The 26249-nt window shown below is 41.7% G+C and overlaps 1 protein-coding gene across 8 annotated transcripts in view; it reads right to left on the reverse strand.

Moving 5' to 3' along the window:
- SGMS1 (sphingomyelin synthase 1) overlaps positions 1-26249 on the reverse strand; it is a 213577-nt gene that overhangs the window by 16833 nt on the left and 170495 nt on the right. For all 8 annotated transcript variants that reach the window (XM_006755843.2, XM_006755846.2, XM_015558823.1 and 5 more), the window contains 2 exons: positions 12469-13321; positions 4223-4340 (listed from right to left, as the gene is read on the reverse strand). In XM_006755843.2, coding sequence (XP_006755906.1) covers positions 4223-4340; positions 12469-13091 — 741 coding nt within the window. In that variant the 5' untranslated portion in view covers positions 13092-13321. The remainder of the gene's footprint in view (positions 1-4222; positions 4341-12468; positions 13322-26249) is intronic.

A 26249-nucleotide genomic window follows, 5' to 3' on the forward strand; every position in this document is an offset into this window, starting at 1 on the left:
ATCTTTCTTCTATCATTGACAGTCCCTCTAGGTTGTGGGCTGCTTGCCTGTGTTCCTGAGAAGCATCTACGGTACCAGTCTATAGAGTGTGTTTTCTTTAGTGAATTACCGGTATGTTTACCGGTAATAAACTTGCACTGTTTTATGTATATGTTTGATTACATACAGCCTTGTGACAGTTTTCCTGCATGTCATAAGCATTTGAATATAAATTAAAATGTTAAAATCAAATCTGATATTGTTTTACCTTTTATTTGGTGTGTGGAAGGTGTGCGGAAGAGGGGGTAGTCTTATACGGCGAGTATATAACAAACTCTGTATTTTGAGTGGAAATGTTAGGGGGTCGTCTTATACGCCCAGTCGTCTTATACGCCGGCAAATACGGTAATTAAGGTACCCAAAACTGGGCAGCCTCCAGTGTAAGCCTGGAACACCCATAGGCTTCTAATCTAGCAACCGAATACACCTACTTCCCTTTCCCAGTGGTTATCTTTGATGGGAGGCCCGCCCTTCACACATAATTATTTCTCCAAGCTATTACATTCTGTGAAGTGACGAGTACACCACCATCAAATGCATGAACAATAGGGACAATTTTCATAATTACTACTGTATACTTGTTGGAACATTTTTCTTAGAAGCCATGCATTTTAGGTATTGGCATTAAGGGAAGAATTAAGTATACTATGGGGTTTAACATGATGGCAGAACCAAGTTTAAGTTCACATGATTACATTAAACAGAAAATCCTATATTCTAAAGCTCCATTCTCTTTAATGATTACTGAGAACCGACAGGCCTTAAATGGTATTTCTAATCAAGGAGGAATATCCAATTCTAGAAACACTGTTTTATTATGTCCTGTCTCTGGTCTTTTCATCCATTTGCTCAGCTTTAATACCATCTAGATTATGACGAATCACAAATATTTAATTTCTAGCTCTGATTTTTCCCTCAACTTCAGACCTATATTGCTAACTGTCCTGAATAAACAAGCACCTCAACCTCTATTTGTTTAACCTGAAGTCATTAACTCCCTTTTCCTCCTTCCCTTGTGAGTATCACAGTGGTAAAAGCCTTCCTTTCTATCCTCATTCCCTACCTCATATTTAGTACCAAGTTGTACTGATTCAGCCACTTGAACATGACTCAAATCTGTCTCCTCCTTTCCATCCGTACGGCCAGTGGCTTAGCTCCAGGCCCTTATCACAGGATTTTACAAATGCTGACGAATAAGTCTAGGGGGTTGAAGCATGATAATGTCACTGAGCTCTCTTATTTCTGTACAGCATTTCACATCAATAGAACCCGTAGGTATTGCCTTCTTTCACTCTCACAACTCCTTCAGACTGATAAAAAAGTGTCATTCGCCTTGTTTTGCCAATAATCCTTCTGGGGTTCTGAGAAGTTCAATGCAACTGCCACACAGCTAGTAAGTGACTGTGCAAGATCATCCTAACCACGGAGTAGTAAGTTCCCTCTCTAGGCAATGGTTCCGAGAGAGGTTGATCAAAATTGCATGGTGAGGACTGACAGACATCAAATAGAACAGGGGCCTGGATGACATTTTGTAAGGTTCCTTTCAATTTTGAAACTCAGCTCTGGGTATGCCTCTCCAGTAGACAAAGCAGGCGTCTGGATCTCTCTCTGACAAAGTGCTACCCTCTCTCCCTTCTGACACTGTGCAGTGCAGCCCCCTAGCCCTCGGCCCACCCCTGAATTTCGTAAGCTTGATCTGCCATTCCGAGGGCAGCACCAAGCCAGCGAGGGCTCTGCTAGCTCTTCTGTCTAGCTTCAGAAGTCACTGTTTCACCGTGAAATGCTCTTGCCAAACAAGTTAAAATGAAATCAAAACAAGTTTCCAGAGACAACGTTCTAAGTAGATGAAATATGCAGGAAAGAGGAAGAAGTTAATTGACACTGAAAGCAAATAAACAGGCATCCAGAATGTGGGATATTCTAGAGGACAACTGATCTGATCTCTACAAGTTACTTTTTTTTGAGGGGGGGGGGGGGGGGGGGAAGAAGAAGAAGAAAGAGAGACAAAGACAGAGAGAGAGACAGACTGGTCCAGAATTAGATACTTAAGAGATAGAACAACTACTAATATATGTACTGTAAAGACATCCTAACTTATACAAACCAAGTGTTAAAAAAGGGGGGCATTTTAAGACAATCAAAGTACTCCATGAAATGGTATTTGTTATACCAAATAATTACTGTTAGTCATATTGATATACCAACAGCATTAAAATTATGCAATAAAATGTCCAAAATTTTCAGATGCATACAAACGTATGTAGCAATAAAATGGCACTGTCTTGGGTTTAAAAAGTATTTTGAAAGGAAAAAATAGACGAAGCAAACCTTGGCAATTACTGAATCTGGGTGCTGGGTTACAACAGCACCTTACACCGCACACTAGGTTCCTTACTTTAGTACACATTGGAACATTTTCAGAATAAAAAACTGTTTTCTGAATTCTTCTCCCAAGAGTCCTGTTCTGCAAAACAAGTAATTAGATTTAATGAGTTTTAACTGATAATGTTTGCTAAGGTTTGCTAATATTCCACCCTCTCCTACATACTTGATTTGAAAATTTTCAATTTCCAGGAGACAGTCACAGAAGGATGTCCAGAGACACAACAGATGAGTGACACATTTGGGTTTGGTTTCTGCATAAAGTTCCTGTTATTACCTCAGCCTTTACCAAGAAAACCCACAAGCTATTTTTGGTCCCAGGTCTTGGGTAGATAAGCTGATGACTAAAGCTGACTCTGTAAGTGCCTATGCTAACAGCCTGCGCTAGCCAGCAGCTGGGTGGAGCTCCTGAGAAGAAACCAAGCCAGAACCAAAGTCCAGAGAAAGGCTACCCAGAATGATGTTGGATCCATCTCCAACCTGTACTTGGCCAGATCGCACTTCTAACTAAACTGGCATGACGTGTTCCTTGGTGGAGAAACTTCCCAATGCACAGCAGGCTTTTTTAAGGAGTTGAACAAAACTTAGGCGAATATCCTAAGCAATCCGCCTACCACTGAGAACATACTGCTTAACAAGCCAGGCTCCCAGCAAGGGTCTACGCTGGATCCTTCCTACAACCCAGGAGCTGCAAGGCCAGTGCCTGAGAGTCTACAGAGAATAAGGAAGATGTGAGACTGGCTTCTTGGTCGGGCGGAAGAAAGAGTTAAGGAAACAGTTTGTAGCAAAACGGAAAAAGCAAAGAAAGAAACTAGCTACCTCTCTGAGAACAATATAAGACTAAGAAAAAGAGGAAACACAGTAAGCAAACAACTTAAAGAAATCCGAAATTTCAAGTGATGAAGACACCATTTTACTGTAAAAATCCAAAGTCTATTTTCAGCCCTCTTCCAGGTTCAAGCACAGGAAAAATCTCCCTCCTGGAAGGAAAAGTTACAAAGGGATGGAACTGAAAGTGCAATGCAAAGAAATTATGTCAAACACACTAAAGTAGTAGCCCATATGGTCCCCCCAATCAAATCCAGGAAACCAGTGTCTTCTATTTCTTATTGCATCAAAGAGCTTTGATGTAGGTAAACACTTTAAAAACCAAATCTTCTGCTAATTATTTCATGAAACTCCAATGATCTCCCAAGTTGAAATTACTCCAAGGTAAAGGTGAGGAGTAAGGAATGTTATGTGACCCTTATGGAAAGGTAGAGACAATGAGGAATGAAGTTCATGTTAAAGAAGGGCTTCTATGCTACTAGAGAAGATCAATATATTCTGCAAAATCTCCATTGTCTGAGAGAGGAGAATGCAAGGAGACAGGAAATGGCTCTGCTGTTACAGATTACCACCAAAGGAATTCATAGAAAGAAGGAAAAAATATCATTTCAAACTGAACTTTCCATCTAAGAGAAGGAAAAGCCATCTAAAAGCTCTTGGATCTGTGTCAAGGGAGAGAATGATATTTTAAAAATCTGGCAGGAAACCAAAGAGCTACACCCACATACAAAGCTTAACTGCTTCCAGCACACTAACTAGACCACATATTTCCCCAGCTGGGAAGCACTGACAGGATTGGGAAACCCTGAGAAGGGTGAGGCTGCCTGGCCATAGGGCTTAGTAACATTCCCAGATGAGGGTGGGGGGACTGGCCTGTGTTCTAAAGAAATTTTCACCTTTGGCCTTAGTCAAAGGACCCCTGGGCAAGAAGAGAAACAAACAAAAAGGGAAATTACAGTGAGGAGTGGTTTACCTTCGGAGAGCAGTTGAAATGCATACCAGGTACTGGGAGTGTAGTTACATACATTGTAATACACCGATACAGGTACAGCGTGCCAACTATGCAGAAAAATCTTCTGCTAATAATAGACCTGGAAAAAGGGAAAAACAGGGCAGACACTCAGTCATGAAATTCCGCAGGTTCATTTACTTTAAAGTTTTCAGTGACCCAATAAAGCAAACCCCAAAAAACTACTTGAGTGCTTGAAATCAGAATGCTACAACTACAGACTAGCAGGTTAGGTGGAGAATTTTGAGGTTGACGTGGTGTTTTTTTTTAAAAATATTAACTTGGTAAAAGAGTTTAAAACACTCTACATTGCTATTCATTAGGCTTCATGAGGCCTTAAACCTGAGTTGACATTCAACGGATGTATAAGTGGTGCCCATGCTGATTGGTCAGAGCCCACTTGGTACCTGTGGTTAAATGTTCAGGGTGCCTTTTCTGGAATAAAAGGGGGGGATTATTTACAAAATCAGAATGACATTAAAATGAGAATTCAAAACTTTTCTGACATTTAATGAGCCAACAATGTTAAACAATTTTATTTGAACATCTCAGAAACTGATTCTCTTAACTGATCTGAGTTAGCAGGATGCCAAGAAAAGAGCCTAAATAACAGCATCCTGCCCCATCTCCCTCTCTGTCTACTTTGTGGCCTTGGGATACGCTATGGAATTTCTGAGTCTCAGTTTCCTAAATTGTAAACCGGATATAACAACATTAGGAAAAACGTATGAAAACTCCCTGCCATACACACACAATGGTAGCCAACAAATGTACAGTTTAGATGGTGAGAAACAAAATAAGAATTAGAAATAGATCTTTTCCATTTTAAGTTGATTAATGGTTCTAATGAAATTATTTTTTACATACATGAGAACATGTATGTTGAGCCTGCTAATTCCTCCAAATAACAAATTCCACATAATGAGGTTTACTTTAATTATATTTCACTGTACAAACTTCGGTGTATGCTTGGATAAGAATGACCCTTCCCTCTATCTCAGTCCTGTGGGTCTCCTCTTCCTCAACTTGGTGGGGGCGGGGAGTCAAATTTTAACTTAGCATCAGCAACTTGCGTTAAATATACAAAGAAAAAGAAACAATGGACAGGCTTTCCTCTGAGGATATGGAATCTTGATTACTCTACAAATGTATAGTATAGTTCTATTTTTATGCTGAATAGATATTCCTACTGAAGAGTGCTAATTGGAGAATTTGCATCATTTGTATTTTTTATTTTAATAAGAGGAATGAAATGCTGTCACTTGTGTGATTAAAAATTAATCAAAAATAACCCATGCTGCCTGGCTGGTGTGGCTTAGTGGTGAGCGTCAATCTATGAACCAAGAGATCACAGTTTGATTTCTGGTTAGGGCACATTCCTGGTTTGCGGGCTTGATCCCCAGTGTAGGGTGAGGAGGAGGCAACCAATGAACGATTCTCTCTCCTCATTGATGTTTCTATCTCTCTCTCCCTCTCCTTTCCTCTCTAAAATCAATAAATCTGCCTAAAAGCAAGAAGAATTACTTAGCTCTCTTTGGTGTTGTAAATAAAAATTAACTCAGGAAAACAACCTATGGTTTTTGTTTTTTTGTGGGTTTTTTTTTTTTTTGCTTTCCCCTTATAATATTTATAATAATTTAAATGCCAAATTGCTTTAATTACTGAATTTAGGGTGAATCTATTTTCCCTACGATTCCTAGGACTATGCTAGTACTAGTATTTAGGTCTTGAGACCTATATTGGTAAAAATTAGAGAAGGTGAAAGCAGATAAGATCACCAATTCACCAAGAGTAAGAAGGGGATAGATAGAGCCTGGGACTGAATCTGTCACTAGCCCCTAGAGCATCGGTTCTCAACCTGTGGGTCGCGACCCCTTTGGGGGTCGAACGACCCTTTCACAAGGGTCGCCTAAGACCATCGGAAAACACATATATAATTACATATTGTTTTTGTGATTAATCACTATGCTGTAATTATGTTCAATTTGTAACAATGAAATTGGGGGTCACCACAACATGAGGAACTGTATTAAAGGGTCGCAGCATTAGGAAGGTTGAGAACTGCTGCTCTCGAGTGACTGCCCTTCCCTACTCCAAATACTGACCCTGGTGAAGGAGGTGAAAGACAGGCCCCCAAAAGCCTCACACATCCAGGCTGTATGGGAATGGGACAGGGAAGGTCCCCAGGAAAGGACAGAAAGCAGGCAGGCCCTCAGCCCAGGCTTCATAGCTCAGATGGAGGATGGGTCACAATTAATGGGAGAAGAGAGAACTTACTAGAGACAGAGCGGACAAGAATAAGGCGTGCATTCCTGGTCAGTATTTGGGGCTACTTCATGCATTTAATGACTGAACTTGGTGGCAAAGGAGGTTTCCCAGACTGGCAGAGAGGAGAACCCGTGTCACATGGAGAGTTATAGGAGGTTTCAGCACTCAGGATGGAAGAAAGTACGTTTTCTACACACTATGGTGGGATGCAAGATGTGATAGCTCTCAGGGTTGGCAGGTCCTTTCTGGGGCAAATGAGCATATGCCCCGGACGGTGTATGACACCTGAACCCTATTATCAACCATTGAGCTGCTCTGTCTTCATTCCATCTGTGCCACGCACACAGTGCCTGTGCCGCTCTATCTACTAAGATAACACGTTTTCAAAGATTGTTATACCAGGACCTAGACTGGATTTACACCAAAGTGCCTTCGATCCCCCAAATGTACCTGGGCAAGTCAACAACTTCTCTGAGTCTCACTTACCTTTACTGAGAGAGAATCACACTACTTATTTTGAGGGGTGATTGGATCAAATGCCACGATGCATGTAAAAAAAATTATCAGCTGGTTTGGAACCTGCCATTCCAGTAGGATGACAATGATTGTTGATAACATGGGTGAAAAACAGCAGAAGAAAACAGACTTTAATAAGCACCTAACAGACACAGCTACAGGTAGAGGGAGAAGCAAGAGGGCAAGAGATGCATCCTGAGTTCTTGCTTTTACTGCTGGAGAGGAGGACAACGCTTATCAGCCAATTAAATAAAGGGATAGATGCCCCCAAGTCTTCCATAACTCGAGGGAGTTTTATACTTGGATAGAGTTTGAACACCCACTTTCAAAAACTGAGATGTTAAAATGAAAACAAACAAATTCCTGAGAAGATAACCTCTCCGCAACTGTGGGTGTTTTGGCTTTGTTTGTTTGTTTGTTTGTTTTTGCTTGTTTCTGCATCCTTAGCATGCAGTCGTCAATAATTCTTGATAAGTAACTCAGTATGAAGATGCCCCGAAGCTCCATTAGAGACTTGTGGTCCACAGTATCAGGGCAATTTGTAATAAAATGACGCAGCTTTAAGGAAAGGTTCTTCTGGAACTTGGAAAATGAATTCTATTGAATAGGAATCTGGAGAGACCTGCTTCATATCAAATGCTCTATTACCAAGGGCTTTTAAGAACTCTACTAAATCACAACGATCAAAGACTTAAAAACAATGGGGGAAATGTTGACAATAACTGTGGTTATTAACCACCTTGGGATTAGAAGGGGAAGAGATAAGTATGTTGATCCAATCAACTTAATGTGAAAAGAAGCACTGATAGGATTACAATGGGATAAAATGCAAGATAAATGTCAGTGGAGAGTCCAAGACAAAAACCAAAAATAATCAAATCACCATCTAGAGCAGCAGTCCCAGGCAGCACAGGATTATGTTCTTGGAAATTAGATTGCATTCACAGAAGAGAGCTAAATGGTGTAGATAAACTTTCTTATGTTGGCAGAGAGGCACCTAACAAATAAGGCCTCCAAAGCCAGGGCTTTTATCAAAGGTAAAAATACAAAACGAAGCTTTTCCTAAGTGGTCTTTAAAGATGCGATACATACTGCTGCCAAACATCTGAACACCCATGGCAGGACTCTGAGTGCAGGCCCAGAAAAGCCACACTGGAAATCTGCACCTGCTCCTCTGTGGGGTAGCAAAGCCCCTACAACAGTTCTGAATACAGATACCATGACAGGTCTTACACAGGATCTGATACCAGTTTCCCTTCTTGGTTCCTTCTTTTTCCACATGGGATCAATTTGCAAAGAACCTACTCAGAGACTGTTCCACAGGTCTCTCCATAACTACAGGACTGTTCCCTGGAATAGAATGTTCTCAAGTGAAGTAAGTCTAGAGGACTCTGCATTTGTCCTATTTTCTGTCTGGACTGCCCTGACCCCAAACACCTATATGGTATTCACCCTCATTTGGAATAGAATGGAATGATATGAGCTTCAAGTATTTGAGGGAAACTGGGGAGTGAAGTAGCCAGAGATGACGCAGGTCAGATCGGAGACAGATTATGAAGAATCCAGAGCTTCATGCTAAAGAGTTGGGCCTCCATCTGAGCACCCACTATACATCAATAGGTAGGAATGAAAAGAAGTAGTGTTGTGGTCGCAAGTAGCTAGTTAATATTAACAAAGGAAAGAAAGCAAAGGGACTCAGACATTGTAAGCATGGTCACCTGGGAAGCTTCTCCAGGAAGCTACAGCTTCACACAGCATTGTTCTTCCACTGGACTAACACTCCTCCCTTCCCCATTTGGCACTGGATAGTTGCTGGGAGCAGGGGATAGGCACATGCGCAGTAAAGTCAGGTGGCACAAGGGCGGTGTCTGCCTGCCAGTCTACCTGGGAACAATGGATTGGCTAGGGAATGAACCCTATCAGAAGCTCACGAAATCTTGGAAAGTTAATTGTTTAGTTTGAAGAAGCTCCTGGTTAGGTGAGAACACCCACCCCCAACCCCCGACATAAAGTTCCCTTTCTCTTGTTCTCTCTCTCGCTCCCTCTTGCTCTGTAACCCGCACTCCCCAGTGCGTTCCGTGTTCTCTTCACAGCCAGGTGGCCTTAGAAACCAGATGGCCTGGCCATGCAGACTTCACATGCAGGATGCTGGACTGGACTTTAATGTGGAGCAGAAACTATGGGCAGGGCCTTACTCCTGGCCCTGCTGAAGACAAGATTGGACGTCTCCCATGGCAGGATGGGCAGAGATGGGACCTGGGAGGAGAAACTCCTTAATTTTACATCAATAAAACTTTCCACAAAACCCCATCCTCCCGTGGAAGCCTCAGGAAATTCTCTTCCTTGCAGGGCCCGAAGAGCTCCACTTCCACCAATAACAGTAATAAATCTGAAATTAGAATCAATAGAACTCAGCATTTGTATAAAAGAAACTGAGAAGTTCTAGGTGTTTAGGAAATGTCTCTTGCCTAAAGTTGGAAAAAAACAAATGATAAACCCAGTTAGACTAGTATGAGGGTCTAAGACCATCATACTAAGTAAGTCACAGTGATTTCTCTGGTGGCTACAAAACCTTGGACTTAGAAGTTCTACAATCCTGATCGTTGGCCTTCTTCACCAGGCGTTCTCACCATCCCACTAGCCCCGCCTGTCACCATGTGGTAGCCATGATTTAGCCATGCATGGAAAGTCCTTACTGAGTCTGTAAGGTTAACAGTCTTGTTCATGCTTTCTTAAAACCAGGGATTCCTGATTTGGGTGAAGTCTGACACATCGATTGGTTGCCTCCTGCTCGCACTCTGCAACCCAGGTACATGCCCATGACCGGGAATCAACCTGCGACCCTCAGGTGCACATGCCAACATTCTAACCACTGAGAGCACCGGCCAGGGCTAGGCTGATTGTTCTTAAAGGGCTCCACGACTCTTAAAATCAAAGTAAAATTCCCCTGTACAATTACTGGCCAAACAGGCTCACCTTCGAGGAGTCATGACAAACCTCCTGGTTGGGGTTGGGGAAAAGGTTCGAGAGCCAGAACAGTCGAGCAGAAAAAGAGGGAGAGCTGAACTCCCTTTTAACACAATACTCCGTACTCAGAAGTCTCCATTTCCCCGCCATTCTGGATAAACAAAACTGCTACATAGCACCAGCAAATAACCAGAAACAAGGGGTCTCTGACATGACCGAGCATGAGAGCTGAGAAGGCGGTATGTCAATACCCACTGCATCTGTCCCGCTACCTCCTCCATGTCTGGTGAGCCACATACACTGAAGGCAGATCTCAGGGAGGCCGATGGGAACCCAGGGATACACCCCAGTGGGAGGACAGGGGGTGGGGCTGTTTAGGATTATCTTGAGAACAGGCGGCTTCCATTTCCCATGTCCTTTTCCTGTCAACGTGGAAATTAGAGAGAGCACTTTAAAGAATCCTTAGTTACATGTCTTCTGGACACAACACTGCAGCTAGTAATAATCTAACATAGCTGGCCCAGTCAATCACATTAGAACAAAATAAAACGCAATTGCATAGAACATCAGAAATCATCTGACCTGAGAGGCTCCTGTGAGAAAAAGTCACCCACAGCACCCAGCATGTCAGGGCTGGGCTGGAACCCAGGCTGCCTGTGGCCAGCACTGGGCTAATCTGGTCCAAGTTACAAATCAACTGATTTATTGCTACTGAGCAATGCAAATATACAAGTGACTACAGTATTGGCAATAAGTACTAAGAAAACGAGAAATTAGAAAGCTTAAAGCAAAACAGATATGAGGGGAAGTCCCTGCTGAGAGAAATATAAACAGTGGTATAGGTTAAAGAAATTAACCCTATGGTCAGGATACTTCCTTAGAACAAGAGTAAATTATTTAAAAGTCACAGTTTTGTGAAAGTTTTGGAGTCATGCCTGGTATGACTTAACTAAGGTTATATTCTGGGTCAGTAAATTATTTGCTTGCATGTAAAATATTGATGGAAAACCAGAAAACAAGCTCTCATAAACGAAACAACAAACATTGAGAAAAATCTTAGAAAACATAATGCAGTTGACTTTGACTTTTAAAGAAAAAATACTGGCATATTTCTAATGTGCTCGTAGGAAAAGAAGTTTAGAAGATAAAAGTCAAATGCAGAAACTGAAGTTTGGCAGCCAAAAGAGTGTAATTAATAAATTGGAAGCATCTCATATTTCTAAAGCTTATTCCTATCAATTTAGTCTCTTAAAACTAAAGCAAACAAAAAAAGGTCTTCCATCAAATCAAATGCAGCCCACATCATCATTTCTATTTCCAATTTAGCTAAAACTCTAGGATTGCCAAACCAGCCCCAAAACAAACACTGGCCACTTAAACTGCTTCCTTTACACAAGTTAAGAGAGTTCTTTCCTGGCTGAGTCAGAAACGGCTTTTACTTCCACTTGCATCTATGTAATTTATAAGCTGATAAAACACAGTCCTTCAGGAACATACCAGGAAAACAGTCATCATTTCTGCTAGGTCAGGTTCAAACCCTGTCTGCATTTTGTTTTCCTGATTTAAGATGATTTTCTTAATATTCATCCATCCTGTGGGTCATGAAACACAGCCCACTACAGAGAAACTCAGTTCCTTAACAAACCAGTTTTTAACTCCCATGCACGGAAGCCATAAAGATGTTCAAGTAATAGGAAAATCACACACCAGTGACGAGGGCGGTGTTTCGTTTGCTATGCATCCCAAGCAAACAGCTTGCCTGAGGGGGTCTATGCTGAGTTTAGAGCTAGGGACATGAAAGCCACTTTAGATATACTGGAAACTAAAAGAAGGCGCCTACTAAAATCTTGAGAAATGTGAATGGAAAACCACATATTGCTGTAGTTGCCACACCTTCTAGAAGGTGAAAAGCCACGCAGGCTCATCTGCATTGCGCCTACCTAAACAAAGTCATTCCCTGAGAGTATTATTTTCCCAATAGCCCAAGCCACTCTGGAATAGCTGTTCTGAATTTTATATGTGAAGCCTCCATAAATATGCATTGCTAAGGTACCAGATGTCTGACTCTGCTTGGGAAAAGCTATACAGCCATTCACGGTGCTTAGGCCAACTGTTAACAATTTATTTGATGGGCTAACACCACCAAGACTGGATGGTTTTTCTGTGGTCCAATAGCCTATGTGTACTCTCTGAAGGTGCCTGAGGGTTTTCTTTCCTGTGAAGTGAAAACAGAACAGTCTCTCTTCACCATTCTGTACAAATCTTGTACAAAACAAGCAATAGACATGGCGTTTTCTTAAAGCTGCCAGAGCTTTAGTTGGGTATGTGGCTTTAAAAATGGGGGAATAATATGCTTTGATTGCCATTGCTTGGTAAATTGCACTCCCAAATAATGAGAATTAGACATCCACAGGGCAAATGCCTCAGTCACTGAGTCTGAGAGCTTTTGCTTTACTTACTTGTATTTTAAGAGCAGCCACTGAACTAACCAGAGTCCTACAAGGATCATGCCGTTAATTTCACAAATAGAAAAGGCCCACTGCACCCGGTTAAAATGGTCAAAAAACGTGTCCGGTAGTGGAGGCTGCACCTCCTTAGGAGGTACTCGTTCATGGACGACCGAGATCATCACTGTGGTGAGAACGAAACAGCAAAGTGCATAAAGAAAGGCCTGAAGAGTCTTGCCCCACTCCATTGGGTACTGGGAGCGCTCCAGTTCCGGCATGGGGATCTTTATCATCTCTTTCCTATACCCATTTGGCATCCCGTTGGGTTTGACCTTGATGCTGAATCTGCCGTCAGGGGTGGGGACGTCTGTGCCAATGCTGAGGTGCCCGTTGGCATGGCCGTTCTTGTGTACTTCCATGTGGTGCTCCATTTTCAAGGTCTCTATCATGTCCAAGAGCCGCTGCCCGTTGTCGGAGGAGACTCGGCACAAGGGGGGTTTTGTGAAATCCTCTTGGGTCAGGTTGATCAAGTCCCGGCCCGTGAAATGTTCCAGAGGCTCACAGTATTCTGGCATAGCATTCTCCAGCAGCCAGTCTGTCACCTTTTTGGGTGACCAATAAACCACTTCCTTCATTGTACTGGCAGACAACAGGCAGTCCCCTGCTTGCTCTCGGCAGGTCAGCAGTCCGAGTTTTTCCGGAGCAGGATGCTGGCCCTCGAAGGCGTGCTCATCCTGTCAGGCCTCATGACAGGGACTTGGGTAGAATGGTGGTCAGGGCAGTTTTTAAACACCTCATGTAGCTGTCCAGGGTTCTTGAGTACCCGAGCATGTGTTCACCTCATTTTTCAACAAGATTCTTCCTTCTGTGGAGGCAAGAGAAAAGGTCAAGATATTGGGACTTCCGAATCAACCCCCTCAAAATGCAAAACCTTGATAAGCATAAGGAAAATGAAAATCCAGTTACCGATACAGCCTCTAGTTTTCAAACATGTATTAGTCTAAGGCAGTGGTTCTCAACCTTCTGGCCCTTTAAATACAGTTCCTCATGTTGTGACCCAACCATAAAATTATTTTCGTTGCTACCTCATAACTGTCATGTTGCTACTGTTATGAATTGTAATGTAAATATCTGATATGCAGGATGGTCTTGGGTGACCCCTGTGAAAGGGTCGTTCGACCACCAAAGGGGTCGCGACCCACAGGTTGAGAACCGCTGGACTCTAAGGGACCACTGATTCCCTGGTTGGTCTTCCCTGAAAGAGCATTAAAAGGGCCTAAGGATGGATAAAGTCAAAGGGGAAATGTTTTACAGCCTCCATAATGGGTCTTTTCTAAGAAATCATTCATTGTGCTGTGGACACTGCTCAGTGTGGATCAGTGGTTCTCTGGGACAAGCTGAATGAATGTGGCAGGTGGGCTGAGCCTATCATTCTCCTGGTGAAGAAGTGTTCTAAAAGGCACATAACACAGCAACTTAACAGATACGATAGAAATGTTCAGCTTCAAGACAGTTTGGGCCAACATTTATATTTTTTCACACAAAGAAAATCAATGGATCCCTGTTTCCACATGTGCTCGGATGCCCCAATCTATAGAAGAGCTACAGATGCAGCTGCTGAGATGAAACACAGGCGGGTGAAGGGCCAGGGTCTTCCCGGCTCTGGCGACCTTTCTATTCCCAGCCCAGAGGGTGTTTCCTGGAATCCCAGTTGTAAAATCAATGATCTGATTCAACTCCCTCATTTATAAACTTGGAAACGAAACTCCAGGAAGGTCAAGAAACCTGCCCTTGATTAAATGGCAGCTTGCATCCAAGAGCTGTAAGTTTCATTTCTGAGTCCTGTAGTTCAAAACACTATTTATTAAAATACTTATGTGGCGATAACCAATTCACATCTGCAGGGGAGAGTCAAAAGCAAGATTCAAAACTTTATAAATGTATGTAAGTATCAATGTGAATTTACATATAAATAATATACCTACTCTTACTTAAACTCAGCGATGATTAATGAACATATTGCATAAAGGTGGGAAAAAATACATCACATATTAACTGAAATTATATTTGATGAGAGGCCTGGGGGCATTTTCTACTTTTCTCCCATCTATTTTTCTTTAATAAGCATGTACGACTTTTGTAACTATCATTTAAAATTGGAAAGCAAGTGAAAGGACTAAAGTTTTGCTACCCTGAAGCTGCCTTTTTGGGATATTGATTTTAAGCTGTTTATTAAGAAACAAGACTCAGAAAGAACCTCTGACCTTCCTCTCTTTCCTGCCCAAGAGATTCAGACAGAGAAGTGTGCTTCAGGAAGAAATCTTAGCATGTTCACTGTAGCCTAATTTGAATTAAGTGTGATAATTAGGAATGCTTCAGGCAGGGCCTGTTAGCTAGATATCCCCTGTGTCTCATTGTTTCTGAGTCGCTCAGCAAGAATTCACCTGCCGGGAGTGTTCCCTTCTCCCTCAAAAACCTGTAAATTACCCACTGTCACTTCTGAAATATAATATCTCCTCCCACCCTCTTCTCCTTTGTCCAAATTGCCGCATCTCCCCAATGTTGCCTCACTGTCTCTGGAGTTTTCATGCCTATGTGAATTCCCCATGGGCATGTGTTAAACACTTGATTTTCTCCTGTTAATCTGTCTCTGTTGATTTGATTATCAGCCTAGCCGAGAAGTTAGAAGCAAAACATTAATTTTTTTTAGTTCCCACACAAGAAACGTTAAAAATAAATACCTAGCTCTATAACAAAGCCTTGTTCCCCACGTAGCATGGCCTTTGGCTGAAGACAGACCATGGTTTGACTCTCAGCCTCTCTCATGCATAGCCCATTAGGTGAGCTTCAGTTATCTATCTATCTATCTATCAATCTATTTGAGGGTGAGAGAAACATCGATGTGAGGGAGAAACATCAATCGGTTGCCTCCTGCATTAAGGCTCTCCCGCTCCCCACCCCAAGAACTCCTATTTGCTCCCTAGGGAGCACAAACAAGACCTGAACTCAGGTCTCCTGATTTCAAAGACCAAACTCATCGCTGCTGACCCCCCAAATCTGACTCTGGAATAGTGATGGACCGTATGTCCACTCCCGATTTCCCCATCTGAATAACAACCAGTCAAATGGCAGTAAAACTGAAAGACATTCCAGACCTTGCAAAAGAGTTGGGCATTCCCTCTCCTGAGCATCCACCCCAGTGCTGTGCGCCTTCCCTCTGACACTCCCCTGTGGTGTCTGTCCAGACTCCCCCAGGAGCCTATGAGTGACTGCGGAAGAGCTTCAGTCTGAAGGATCCCCGTCTCACATGCCCAGGGCTCAGAATGTGCTCGATCGATATCTGCGCAATAACTCAGGAAATAAATGTTCCTTGCGTGGTTTAATGGAAAATAATGCTACGGAGAATGTCAGTGACATTGAAAGGGCTTTAGGACGATTTGGGTAGCCGGGGAGAATCAGGCGGGCAGTCTCCGGAGAGAAACAGGACACCCGGAGAAGCTCCGACCACGGGGAAAGCACTACACAGGAGCTGCGGCCGCCGCCAGTGCTGCCTGGAGAGGCCAGAAGGCACACAGGCCACGTGGGCGCCCTGGCAGAGGTCCTGCAGGCAAGGGATCTCCCGGCGTCAGACTCCAGGCTTCTCCCCAAATCCTCCTCAGCAGAATTAGGGTAACAGCCAAGGAACCCTCAACATCTGCAAGCGGCTATAAGAACTCTAAAGAAAAATTCTCGACGGAACGTTCATGCCCAAGGACATGAACGTGGGCTTTCCCCCTTGTCCAATGCAGGAAGTCTGCCAGGAGGGGAAACCCCTTCAGAACCACAAAGATCGGACCAATGCCACGGTGTTATTTCACTTCTTTCTGACAGGGGAACAGTCAGATAATCTCCTCTTAAGAGATAACACTGTAATCTTTAAAAAAGAAAAAAATATCAAGTGGTAAGAGACAATCTAGGGCCATCAGACACAAACACGCACGCACGCACGCACGCACATACTCTTCCTGGCATTGCAAGCCTCCACCCAAACGAAGGACACTGATCTTGCAAAGGCAAGTCCATAGGCAGTTCCCAATAGCCAGAGGAACTCTTCAGTGACAGCAAGGAAAGTAAATGGCTCCCGATAATAACTAGGACAACAAAACTGCTCACTCCTTAGGAGAGGTCCTGCAGGCAAGGGATCTCCCGGCGTCAGACTCCAGGCTTCTCCCCAAATACTCCTCAGCAGAATTAGGGTAACAGCCAAGGAACCCTCAACATCTGCAAGCGGCTACAAGAACTCTAAAGAAAAATTCTTGACGGAACGTTCATGCCCAAGGACATGAACGTCCCTCGTGTTGGAGTTCTCCATTTCCTCCTCTTCAGCAAGGCCAGGCTCTTCCCTTGGACCTTTGCAGAACCTTCCACTTCACCATCCTTTTCCCTGCTCGGCTTCCTGCATCACTAACATCTGTGACACGTGATATAATTTAACCCTCAGGTGTGCGTGGTGTGGGAGAAAGAGCACCAGCTGTGTGAGTTACAGAGCCAGCAGCTGAGACCCAACTCAGCTACTTCCCTTCCTGACAAGGTCCTTTAACCTCTATACGCCTCAGTTGCCTCTGGAACAGTGGTTCTCAACCTTCTGCCCCTTTAAATAAAGTTCCTCATGTTGTGACCCAACCATAAAATTATTTTCGTTGCTACTTCATAACTGTAATGTTGCTACTGTTATGAATTGTAATGTAAATATCTGATATGCAGGCGACCCCTGTGAAAGGGTCGTTCGACTGCCAAAGGGGTCGCGACCCACAGGTTGAGAACCACTGCTCTGGAAAGTAGTATTACCAACTACCTACCTACACATCTTCACGGGGGCTGCTACTGCTCTGACAAACCAATCATGTAAAAGGAATAAAAGATATAAGTTACTCCAAGAAACTGTCTTGTTCTTTTCATAATGCCCTGCTTCCTTTCTAATGCCCAACTGGGTCATAGTGACATGTCATAAATATTTACTGAAGCTGCCACTTCCAAAGGGCATTTTAAATGCCCAATCGTTCTGATACAAGAATAAAAACAGCCCTCCAAATTCCATGAGAAAACAACCCTGTATTTTTCAAGCAACTTTGAAGCTTGAAAATAAAGATATGCGTGCTGTGTTCCTGCAGCTGATGCTGAAATGGTACAAAAGGGGGAAAGCTCACTTTAGGGAAGTAAACCTTGAACAGCTACTCAGCACTTCAAAGGCCACTGCAAAAAAGGTGTGGACTTAGAGACCCCAGAGCCCAGCTGTCGAAGGAGAAGTGAGACAGTGACTCTGCCCTGGACTCACACACTCAGTTTAGAACATACTGTGGCAAAGTGCCTTCACATCTAGACCCAAAAGACTGTATCTTTGGCTGGGCTCAGAAAACAGCTACTACTGCCATCATTCAGAAAAGCCACTCAGAATCCAAAGCCAGGAGAATGTTAAGAAATAGCACAGATCTTGCCCTGGCCTGTTTGACTCCATGGTTGGAACATCGGCCTGTGCACAGATGTGTTACCCAGTGCAGGGTGTGTGGTGAAGGCAACCAACTGATGTGTCTCTCTCATGTTGATGTTTCTCTCTCTCTCTGTTTCTCTCTCTCTCTCTCTCCCTTTCTCTCTCTCTCTCTCTCTCCCTCTCTCTCTCTTTTTCTCTCTCTCTCTCCCTCTCACTCCCTCCCTCTCTCTCCAACCTTTCCACTCTCTCTAAAAACCAATGGAAAAAATACATCCTTGGGTGAGGGTTAACAAAAAGAAAAAAAGAGAAAGAAAAGAAAAAAACACACAGCTCAAATCATTAGACACATTTCTCAGAACCGGGAAGAAGTAAAAGAAGAGTAAAAATTGTATCTAAACTCTTTACAATAAAATAGCACAGAATTTGACAAAAAAGGTGCCAGAACTCTCATTCCTCTGGAATTTTTAGTCATAAACAAAGTCCAGTGAGATTATGATTGTCTAAAATCTCATGTTAAGAGCTGGTCCTGGGGCTAGACAAACCCAAATGCTCTCCCACTGCCAATATCCAATGATTTGAGCACATATAAAGAATAGTCTAAAAAGTCTTTATTTTGAAGTATGGAACCCAAAAGGATAAAAAGCAGGAACAACAGCATATTCATTATGGATTCTAAACTCAGCAGGGCTTTCTATCTGGCCTCAACTAAGTAAAAGTAAATGTGCTAATAAATACGATTCTGCTCCAATTCTTAAAGTAGACATTTTACTCTTTAATATTATTAAAGCCATCAGATAATATGCCATGACACATTAGAAACTACTTAATTATCAAAGCCAGAGAGCTAAAAACAGAAAAATAACTTAAAGCAGTTATTCTGCTAATGAAAAAACATCAACCAAGCAAAACCATTAAGTAAACCATTTATGAATATCTGTTTATCCTTATTCAAAAATAATCTATTACATTATCTTGTTATCTGGTATTGCCTGGAAATAAAACATTGTGTAAACAAAAAGCTAGCATGTGAAATACACACTGAACACGAGTTTTCAAGATTTAGAACACCATGAAGTGCTCACTTCAACTGCCCATGGAGCAATCGCTCAGGAACTCTGAGTTCTAAAGCTTGCTTTGTCATTAACTTGTACTCCAACCCCAGGGCCTTGGTTTCCTACAATGGAATAATGTATTTCTCCTGCTTGCTCCATTAGTAAGGGAATTTACACAGACTGTACAGTGCTTTGGAAAACATAAAGCAATACATAAAAATGTAAGGAATTATTATAATGACTGTAATTTATTCTTCTTTGAAAGCTTTAGTGAACTTTTAAAATGAGTGCTATGTAATTAGGAACTGAATTTTTATTAATTTTTTAAGACACGATGGACCCAAGACTAAACAAACAAAGCTGGCATGTCAATGAAGAAACTACAGGAAAGTTCCAGATGTTTTTAAATGCTGATAATGGCAAATGAAAGAAGGAAGTAGAGCATGCATAATTAGTCTTATAAGCATACAGTCAACTAAACTTTCTGCTTCGTGCATCAAATCTCTAAAAACAACAGAAAACTCCCAAGCTCATTTTATGAGGCCAGCATGATCCTAATTCCAAAACCGGATAAAGATACGACAAAGAAAATTATAAGCTAATATCCCTGATGAACATAGATGCTAAAATATGCAACAAAATATTAGCAAATCAGAGCCAGAAATATATTAAAAAGATCATACACCACAATCGAGTGGGATTTATTCTAAGGATGCAAGGTTGGTACAATATCTGCAAAATAATAAATGATATGTCACATAAACAACATGAAGGACAAAAACCTTTATGATCATATAAATAGACGCAGGAAAAACATTTGATAAAATCCAGCACCCGTTTATGATAAAAACTCTCAGCAAAGGGGGAACGGAGGGAACATAACCTAATAAAGGTCATATATTATACAAACCCACAGCCAACATCAAACTCAATGGGCAAAAACTACAAGCGTTTCCCTTAAGATCAAAACAAAACAGAGATACCCACTTTTATTACTCTTATTCAACATAGTACTGGAAGTCCTAGCCACAGGAATTAGACAGAAAGAAGAAATAAAAGGCAGCCAAATGAGAAAAGAAGTAAAACTGTCATTATTTGCATTAGACATGATACTGTATGTAGAGAACCCTAAAAAGTCCTCAAAAAACTACTAGAGCCCAGCCAGTGCTGCTCAGTGGTTGAGCATTTACCTATACAGCAGGAGGTCACAGCTCTATTCTAGGTCAGGGGATATACCCGGGGTTGTGGGCTCAATTCCCAGTAGGGAGCGTGCTGGAGGCAGATAAACAATGATTCTCTCTTATTATTGAGGTTTTTCTCTCTCTCTCTCCCTCTTCCTTCCTCTCTGAAATCAATAAAAGTATGTTTAAAAGAGAAAAAAACTACTAGAACTGATAAATGAATTCAGTAAAGTAGCAGAATACAAAATAAAAATCCAGAAATCAATTGCATTTTTTATACACCTATAATGAACTATCAGAATGGGAAACTAAACAACAACTCCATTCACAATTGCTTCAAAAAGAAGAATAAAATACCTAGGAATAAATTTAACCAAGGATATAAAAGATCCGTATTCGGAAAATTGTAAGACACTGAAGAAAGAAATTGAAGAAGATACAAATAAGTGAAAGCATATACTGTGTTTATGGATAGAAAGAATTAACATCATTAAAAGTCCATACTACTCAAAGCACTCTATAGATTCACTGCAATTCCTATCAAGATACCAATGGCATGTTTCACAGAACTAAAATAAATATTCCAAAAATTTATAAGGAACCACGAAAGACCCCAAATAGCAACAGCAATCTTGAGAAAGAAGAACAAAGTTGGAGGAATCATGCTACCTGATATCAAACTATACTACAAGGCCATAGCAATCAAAACAGCATGGTATTAGCATAAAAACAGACATATAAATCAATGGATCTGAATAATAAGCCCAGAAATAAACCCACCCCTTTACAGTCAATACATATTTAACAAAGGAGGCAAAAACATACAGGGGGCTAAAAAGAAATAGTCTATTCAATAAATGATGGTGGGAAAATTGGACAGATACATGCAAAAAAAAAAGAGAAGAAAGGAAGAAACTACACTACACACAAGAATAAACTAAAAATGGATTACAGATTTAAATGTTAGACTCAAAACCATAAAAATCCTAGAAGAAAACATAGGCAGTAGTATATCGGTCATTTCTTGTAGCAACCTTTTTTCTGATCCATCTCCTCGGGCAAGTGAAACAAAAGAAAAAAATAAACAAATGGGACTACATCAAATGAAAAAGTTTTTGCACAGCAAAGGAAACCATCAACAAAATGAAAAGACAACCCACTGAATGGGAGAACATATATGCCAATACATCAGATAAGGGGTTAATATCCAAACTTATAATACTCAACACCAAAGAAAACAAACAATCCAATTAAAAAATGGGCAAAGGGCCTGAATAGACACTTCTCCAAAGAGAACAAACAGATGCCCAATAGACTTAAAAGATGCTCAACATCACTAATCAGAGAAATGTAAATGAAAACCACAATGAGATATCACCTCACACCTGTCATCAATGGCTATCATCAATAAATCAACAAACAACAAGTGTTGGTGAGGATGTGGAGAAAAGGGAACCCTTGTGCACTGTTGGTGGGAATGCAGATTGGTACAGCCCTTGTGGAAGGAAGTATAGAGTTACCTCAAAAAATTAAAAATGAAACTGCCCTATGATCCAGCAATTCTACTTCTGGGAATTTATCCAAAGGAACCTGAAACACTAATTTAAAAGAATATATGCACCCCTATGTTCATTGCAGCGTTACATAGGATAGCCAAGATTTGGAAGCAGCCCACATGTCCTTCAGTAGATGAGTGGATAAAACAGCTATAGTACATTTACACAATGGAATACTACTCAGCAGTAAAAAGGAAGAAAAGAGTACCCTTTGAGACTGCATGGATGGACCTGGAGAATATTATGGATCATGGTAAGTGAAATAAGCCAGTCAGGGAAAGACAAGTGCCATATGATTTCATTCATATGTGGAATTTAATACAAACTAACAAGCAAAACAGAGACAGATTCACACAGAGCAGGCAGACAGCTCTGGTGATGGAGATGGTGTGTGTGTGTGTGTGTGTAGGTGTATGAGAACTGGACAAAAAGAAAAAAGAACTAATGGACATAGACAACAGTGTGGTGACTATGGTGGGGAAGGAGTGGGTAGAGGTGGAAGAGGGTACATGGGGGATAAATGGTGATGGGGAAAAATAATAAAATAACTACATGTGGGTACCTTGAAAGAGCAATGGAAATCAAGAAGTGATACTATGTTATTATGAAACAGATGATCTGCCTTTTTGCGAACGCTTCAAGTCCAGATAAAGGTCTTTATATCTACTAGAACTTTCCATAAAAGTCACTAATAACCTCACAGACCTGTTAAAGCAATGCAGTCCACTGAAATACTCATGAGGTAGGTGTTTAATTGTTCGCTAACTCAATTTGGATAGCTCCTGAATCCTTTTCTCCAAACCAATTTAATTAGCCGTGGGTTTGGTGTTTTTTTTGTTGTTGTTGTTGTTGTTATTTAGCATTTAAAGAGTTAAGTAGGTAGAATTCATAAAACTATATTTATTTGAAGAAAAAAATGGCTAGAATAATAACCACACAGTCTCAGCTGAAAAACCTACATATTTACTTCAATCTGCAGTGGGGGAAATTTTAGAAGATTACTTTAACCTTTAAATCATCCTTTATTTTAAGTCGTTATTACATGCAGTGCTCACAAATCTACAAAGTCTGGCTAGCAAATAAAACCAGCCCTTATGAAACAGCTCCTTGAACTAACTATACGCTGACCTATTTTGCTTAGCCACGAGAAAGAAGGGCATGCTGAAGTGTACATATTTGCCTTTCGGTACATTATGCGCTGTTAGAAAATCCTCATGTGATAACATCTTTCATCTCCACCACGCCTGTTTATTTAAAGATGCCTAATATGTAGATTTCAAAATATCTGGAATACATTCTTTCTCAGCAGTTGTCCTATAACTTTCCTAACAGCCTCCCTTTTTATGCTCCTCCCTCAAAATGACCCATTCCAATGTGGTAGCCCTCAATTCTCCAGAGAAAAAGATGATTTCTGATGACAAAATTAGTAGATATGACATGTTGACAAGAAACCAGCCCCACACATCAACTGTAAACCATAAATCATGATTCTAGTTGTTCTCTGACAGCAGGAAATACAAAAGTGTTTCATGTATTTCACACAGAGTCCCACCATCAGCAAGACTAGCTAATTCTGTTTCCCCAAACGCTGAGCCTCTTTTTGAGTCATTCTGTAATGGAATGTAAATATTTAGTACACAGACAACTCAAAGAATCATTTATTGTGGTAGAAAATTAGAAAGTTCTGTGAAAATTGGTTAAATACATCATTACAACAGAAATTAAGCCTCCACCAGAGACTGGATAGAGATTGCAAAAGAGAATGATATCATTTTTGTAAACACACACATTATTTATAAATATCCATAGAAAAAGTATAGAAGGTGTATATCAACTTCTGTTACTTTGGGTGATAAAGTGATAAAATAATTTCCTGCTTTTTTTCAGTATTTCCTAATTCTCTGATAAAGTACTTATTAGTTGTGTTTATTTTATTTTTTATTATTAGTTGTGTTTAGGAACGGGTTTTCTTTTAAGCCTATTGTTTTTTTAAACATGGAGGCTGCATTATAAAATTAAAAATAGATGCTTCCTACATTAGTTTTTTTGAAAAATATGAAATGGGCTTGCAGATTTGTCTAAATAAGGCGAACCTTTGCCTCCTATGTATAATTAGGTTCCCAGATCGTCCCAGAACATAATAGTCCCGGGAGACGAGCCAAACCACCAACAACCATAGAGCTGAAACTCTGAACTTAACTAAGTGCATAAAGAAATTCCAGGCTCAGATATTTTCCATCTTTCCAAAGAGAAAACACCAACAAGCCGTCAGGGTCACAACTGTTCTATCATCTATGTTTTCTTCAATATCCATCTGCCCAGCTTACTGCCCAATGTAAGAGACAATCTGAAACCGCTGCCTTGTTGACACGGTAATAAGGAAAAGTCTGTGTAGCTCCCAGACAACTATAGCTGTCCCCTGGGGGCTCATTCCTAGAACCCGATTACTGAAACTCTGAAGATGATCTATTTCCACTCAAGTGATTAACTCCCTTCCTAAGTCGGAAACCAGCGGGTCCATTTTAATGTCATCTATTTAATCTGCAGGCCTTGGACGCGGTCTCACTCTGGCAGCACTCGAGAACGTCAGCACGTAATCAATGTTTGCCAAACCGTGGGCTTCCAAGCCCCGCTGAAGCTGATGTGCACAGCGGTGATCTCATCTGCCCCAGAAGCCTGGGAAAGGGCTCTCCATCTCTATTACATTCCACTCCATTCTCTTCCTTCCTCCCCAGTCTGCTCTTTCAACATGAGAACTTCAATCCTTCTACTTTATGCTTGTTCCACTTTAATAAAAAGACGGTGTGTGCTTCCGAATCTATCATTTAAGTATATCGGGGAGAATAAAAAAGTCAAATGGCTGAAAAAATGAATAAGACCATGCTTTACCATCCTCTGGCTTTGTTGTTGTTGTTTATCCTCACTGAGGACATTTTTCCACTGATTTTTAGAGAGTGTGGAAAGGAGGGGAGAGACAGATAGTGAAACATCAATGTGTGAGAGAGACAGTGATTGGCTGCCTCCTGCATGCACCCTGGATGGGGCTGCAACCGAAGCATGTGCCCTTGACTGGGAATCAAACCCATGACCCTTCAGTTCACAGGCCGATGCTGCATCCACTGAGCCAAACCAGGTAGGGCTCCTCTCTCTGTTTTTAAGAAATTTCAATACAGTATTCTAAAGGATACTGGCAGACTGGCCTACTTAAACTGCCTCAGTTTATTCATCTATAAAGTTAAAGTAATCCCGCATTCAGGGCTGCTTAATAAGGCTTAGAACACAAAGGTGGTATTGAGTACTTGCATAGCAGGAGCCGTTCAAAGCATCTACTGGAGAAAAAACAAAAATACAAAACAGATCCTCTTTTCCTCTTTCCTGCAGAAAATCCAATAGGGACCAGTCAGGAGACTGGGGTTCGGGATGGGAGTGGAGGCTGGAGATTAGGGATGGCGACAGAGCCAGCATCAGAGGAGAGCAAAGAGGTCACCCTGCCCTACCATTCCTTGTTCCTGCCTCATCCTGCCTCTTCCCCTCAAGCCGCAGGGTAAGCAGGCATAATAAAAAGGCTGTCTAGGGAAGTCACTGCATCAGGCTCTCAGCTTCAGCCGCCTTCAGGGACCAGCCTTCAGGGACCAGGCAAGTGACGTCCAACTGGGTCACAGAGAACAGGGAATGGTGAGAACCATGCAAACCGAGTAAGACAAGCCATGCCCAATACAGTTTAAATTTAAGTGTTTTAATGGCAAAGACAGACAAAAACCATGCCAACTGAATCTGGCCCATGGGACTGCCACTTTTGTGACTCTCTCGCTCCCTCATCCACTATATCTAATTGACCGCGAATTCCTGGAGATTCCACCTTCAAGGTGCTCTCAAATCTGCTCCTGTTTTCCTGTCCCCCTTTGTTTTGCTTCAGTCTCTGCCTATAGTCTGGCTCACCTGCAACCCATCTACATACCACTGTCGGATGGGTCCTCACTTGACGCTTAAGACCTTTGGTGGCTCCCACAGCTCTCCGGACAGTATCTGAATTCCCACCTCATATTTCTGTTCTTTTAGACTATCACCTTTAAAGCATAGTTTCATTTGTGTTGGAATCTAGAGCGCCTAAGACACCGTACACATTTAATAGACGTTTGTTGAACACAGGAATAAATGAGAATCCTATCTAATAAAAGACAAAAATGGTAATTGGCGTACGACCAATACCCTTTTCATTGGCTAATCAGGGCTATATGCAAATTAACTGCCAACTAAGATTGGCAGTTAACTGCCAACTAAGATTGACAGTTAACTGCCAACTAAGACTGGCAGTTAACTGCCAACAAGATGGCGGTTAATTTGCATATGTAGGCACAATGCAGGGAGGTGAAAGGAAAGCAGGAAGAAGCCCCCTGACACTGACAGTGATCAGAAACCCAGGGGGGAGCTAAGATCGGAGAATCAGGTGCCTTTGCCGCCCTGGCCAGTGATAGCAGGAAGTAGGGGTGGAGCCAGCAATGGGAGCTGGGCACGGTCGAAGCTGGCAGTCCCGGGG

Source organism: Myotis davidii, unplaced genomic scaffold (assembly GCF_000327345.1).
Source record: "Myotis davidii unplaced genomic scaffold, ASM32734v1 scaffold933, whole genome shotgun sequence".
Classification (NCBI taxonomy): Eukaryota; Metazoa; Chordata; class Mammalia; order Chiroptera; family Vespertilionidae; genus Myotis; species Myotis davidii.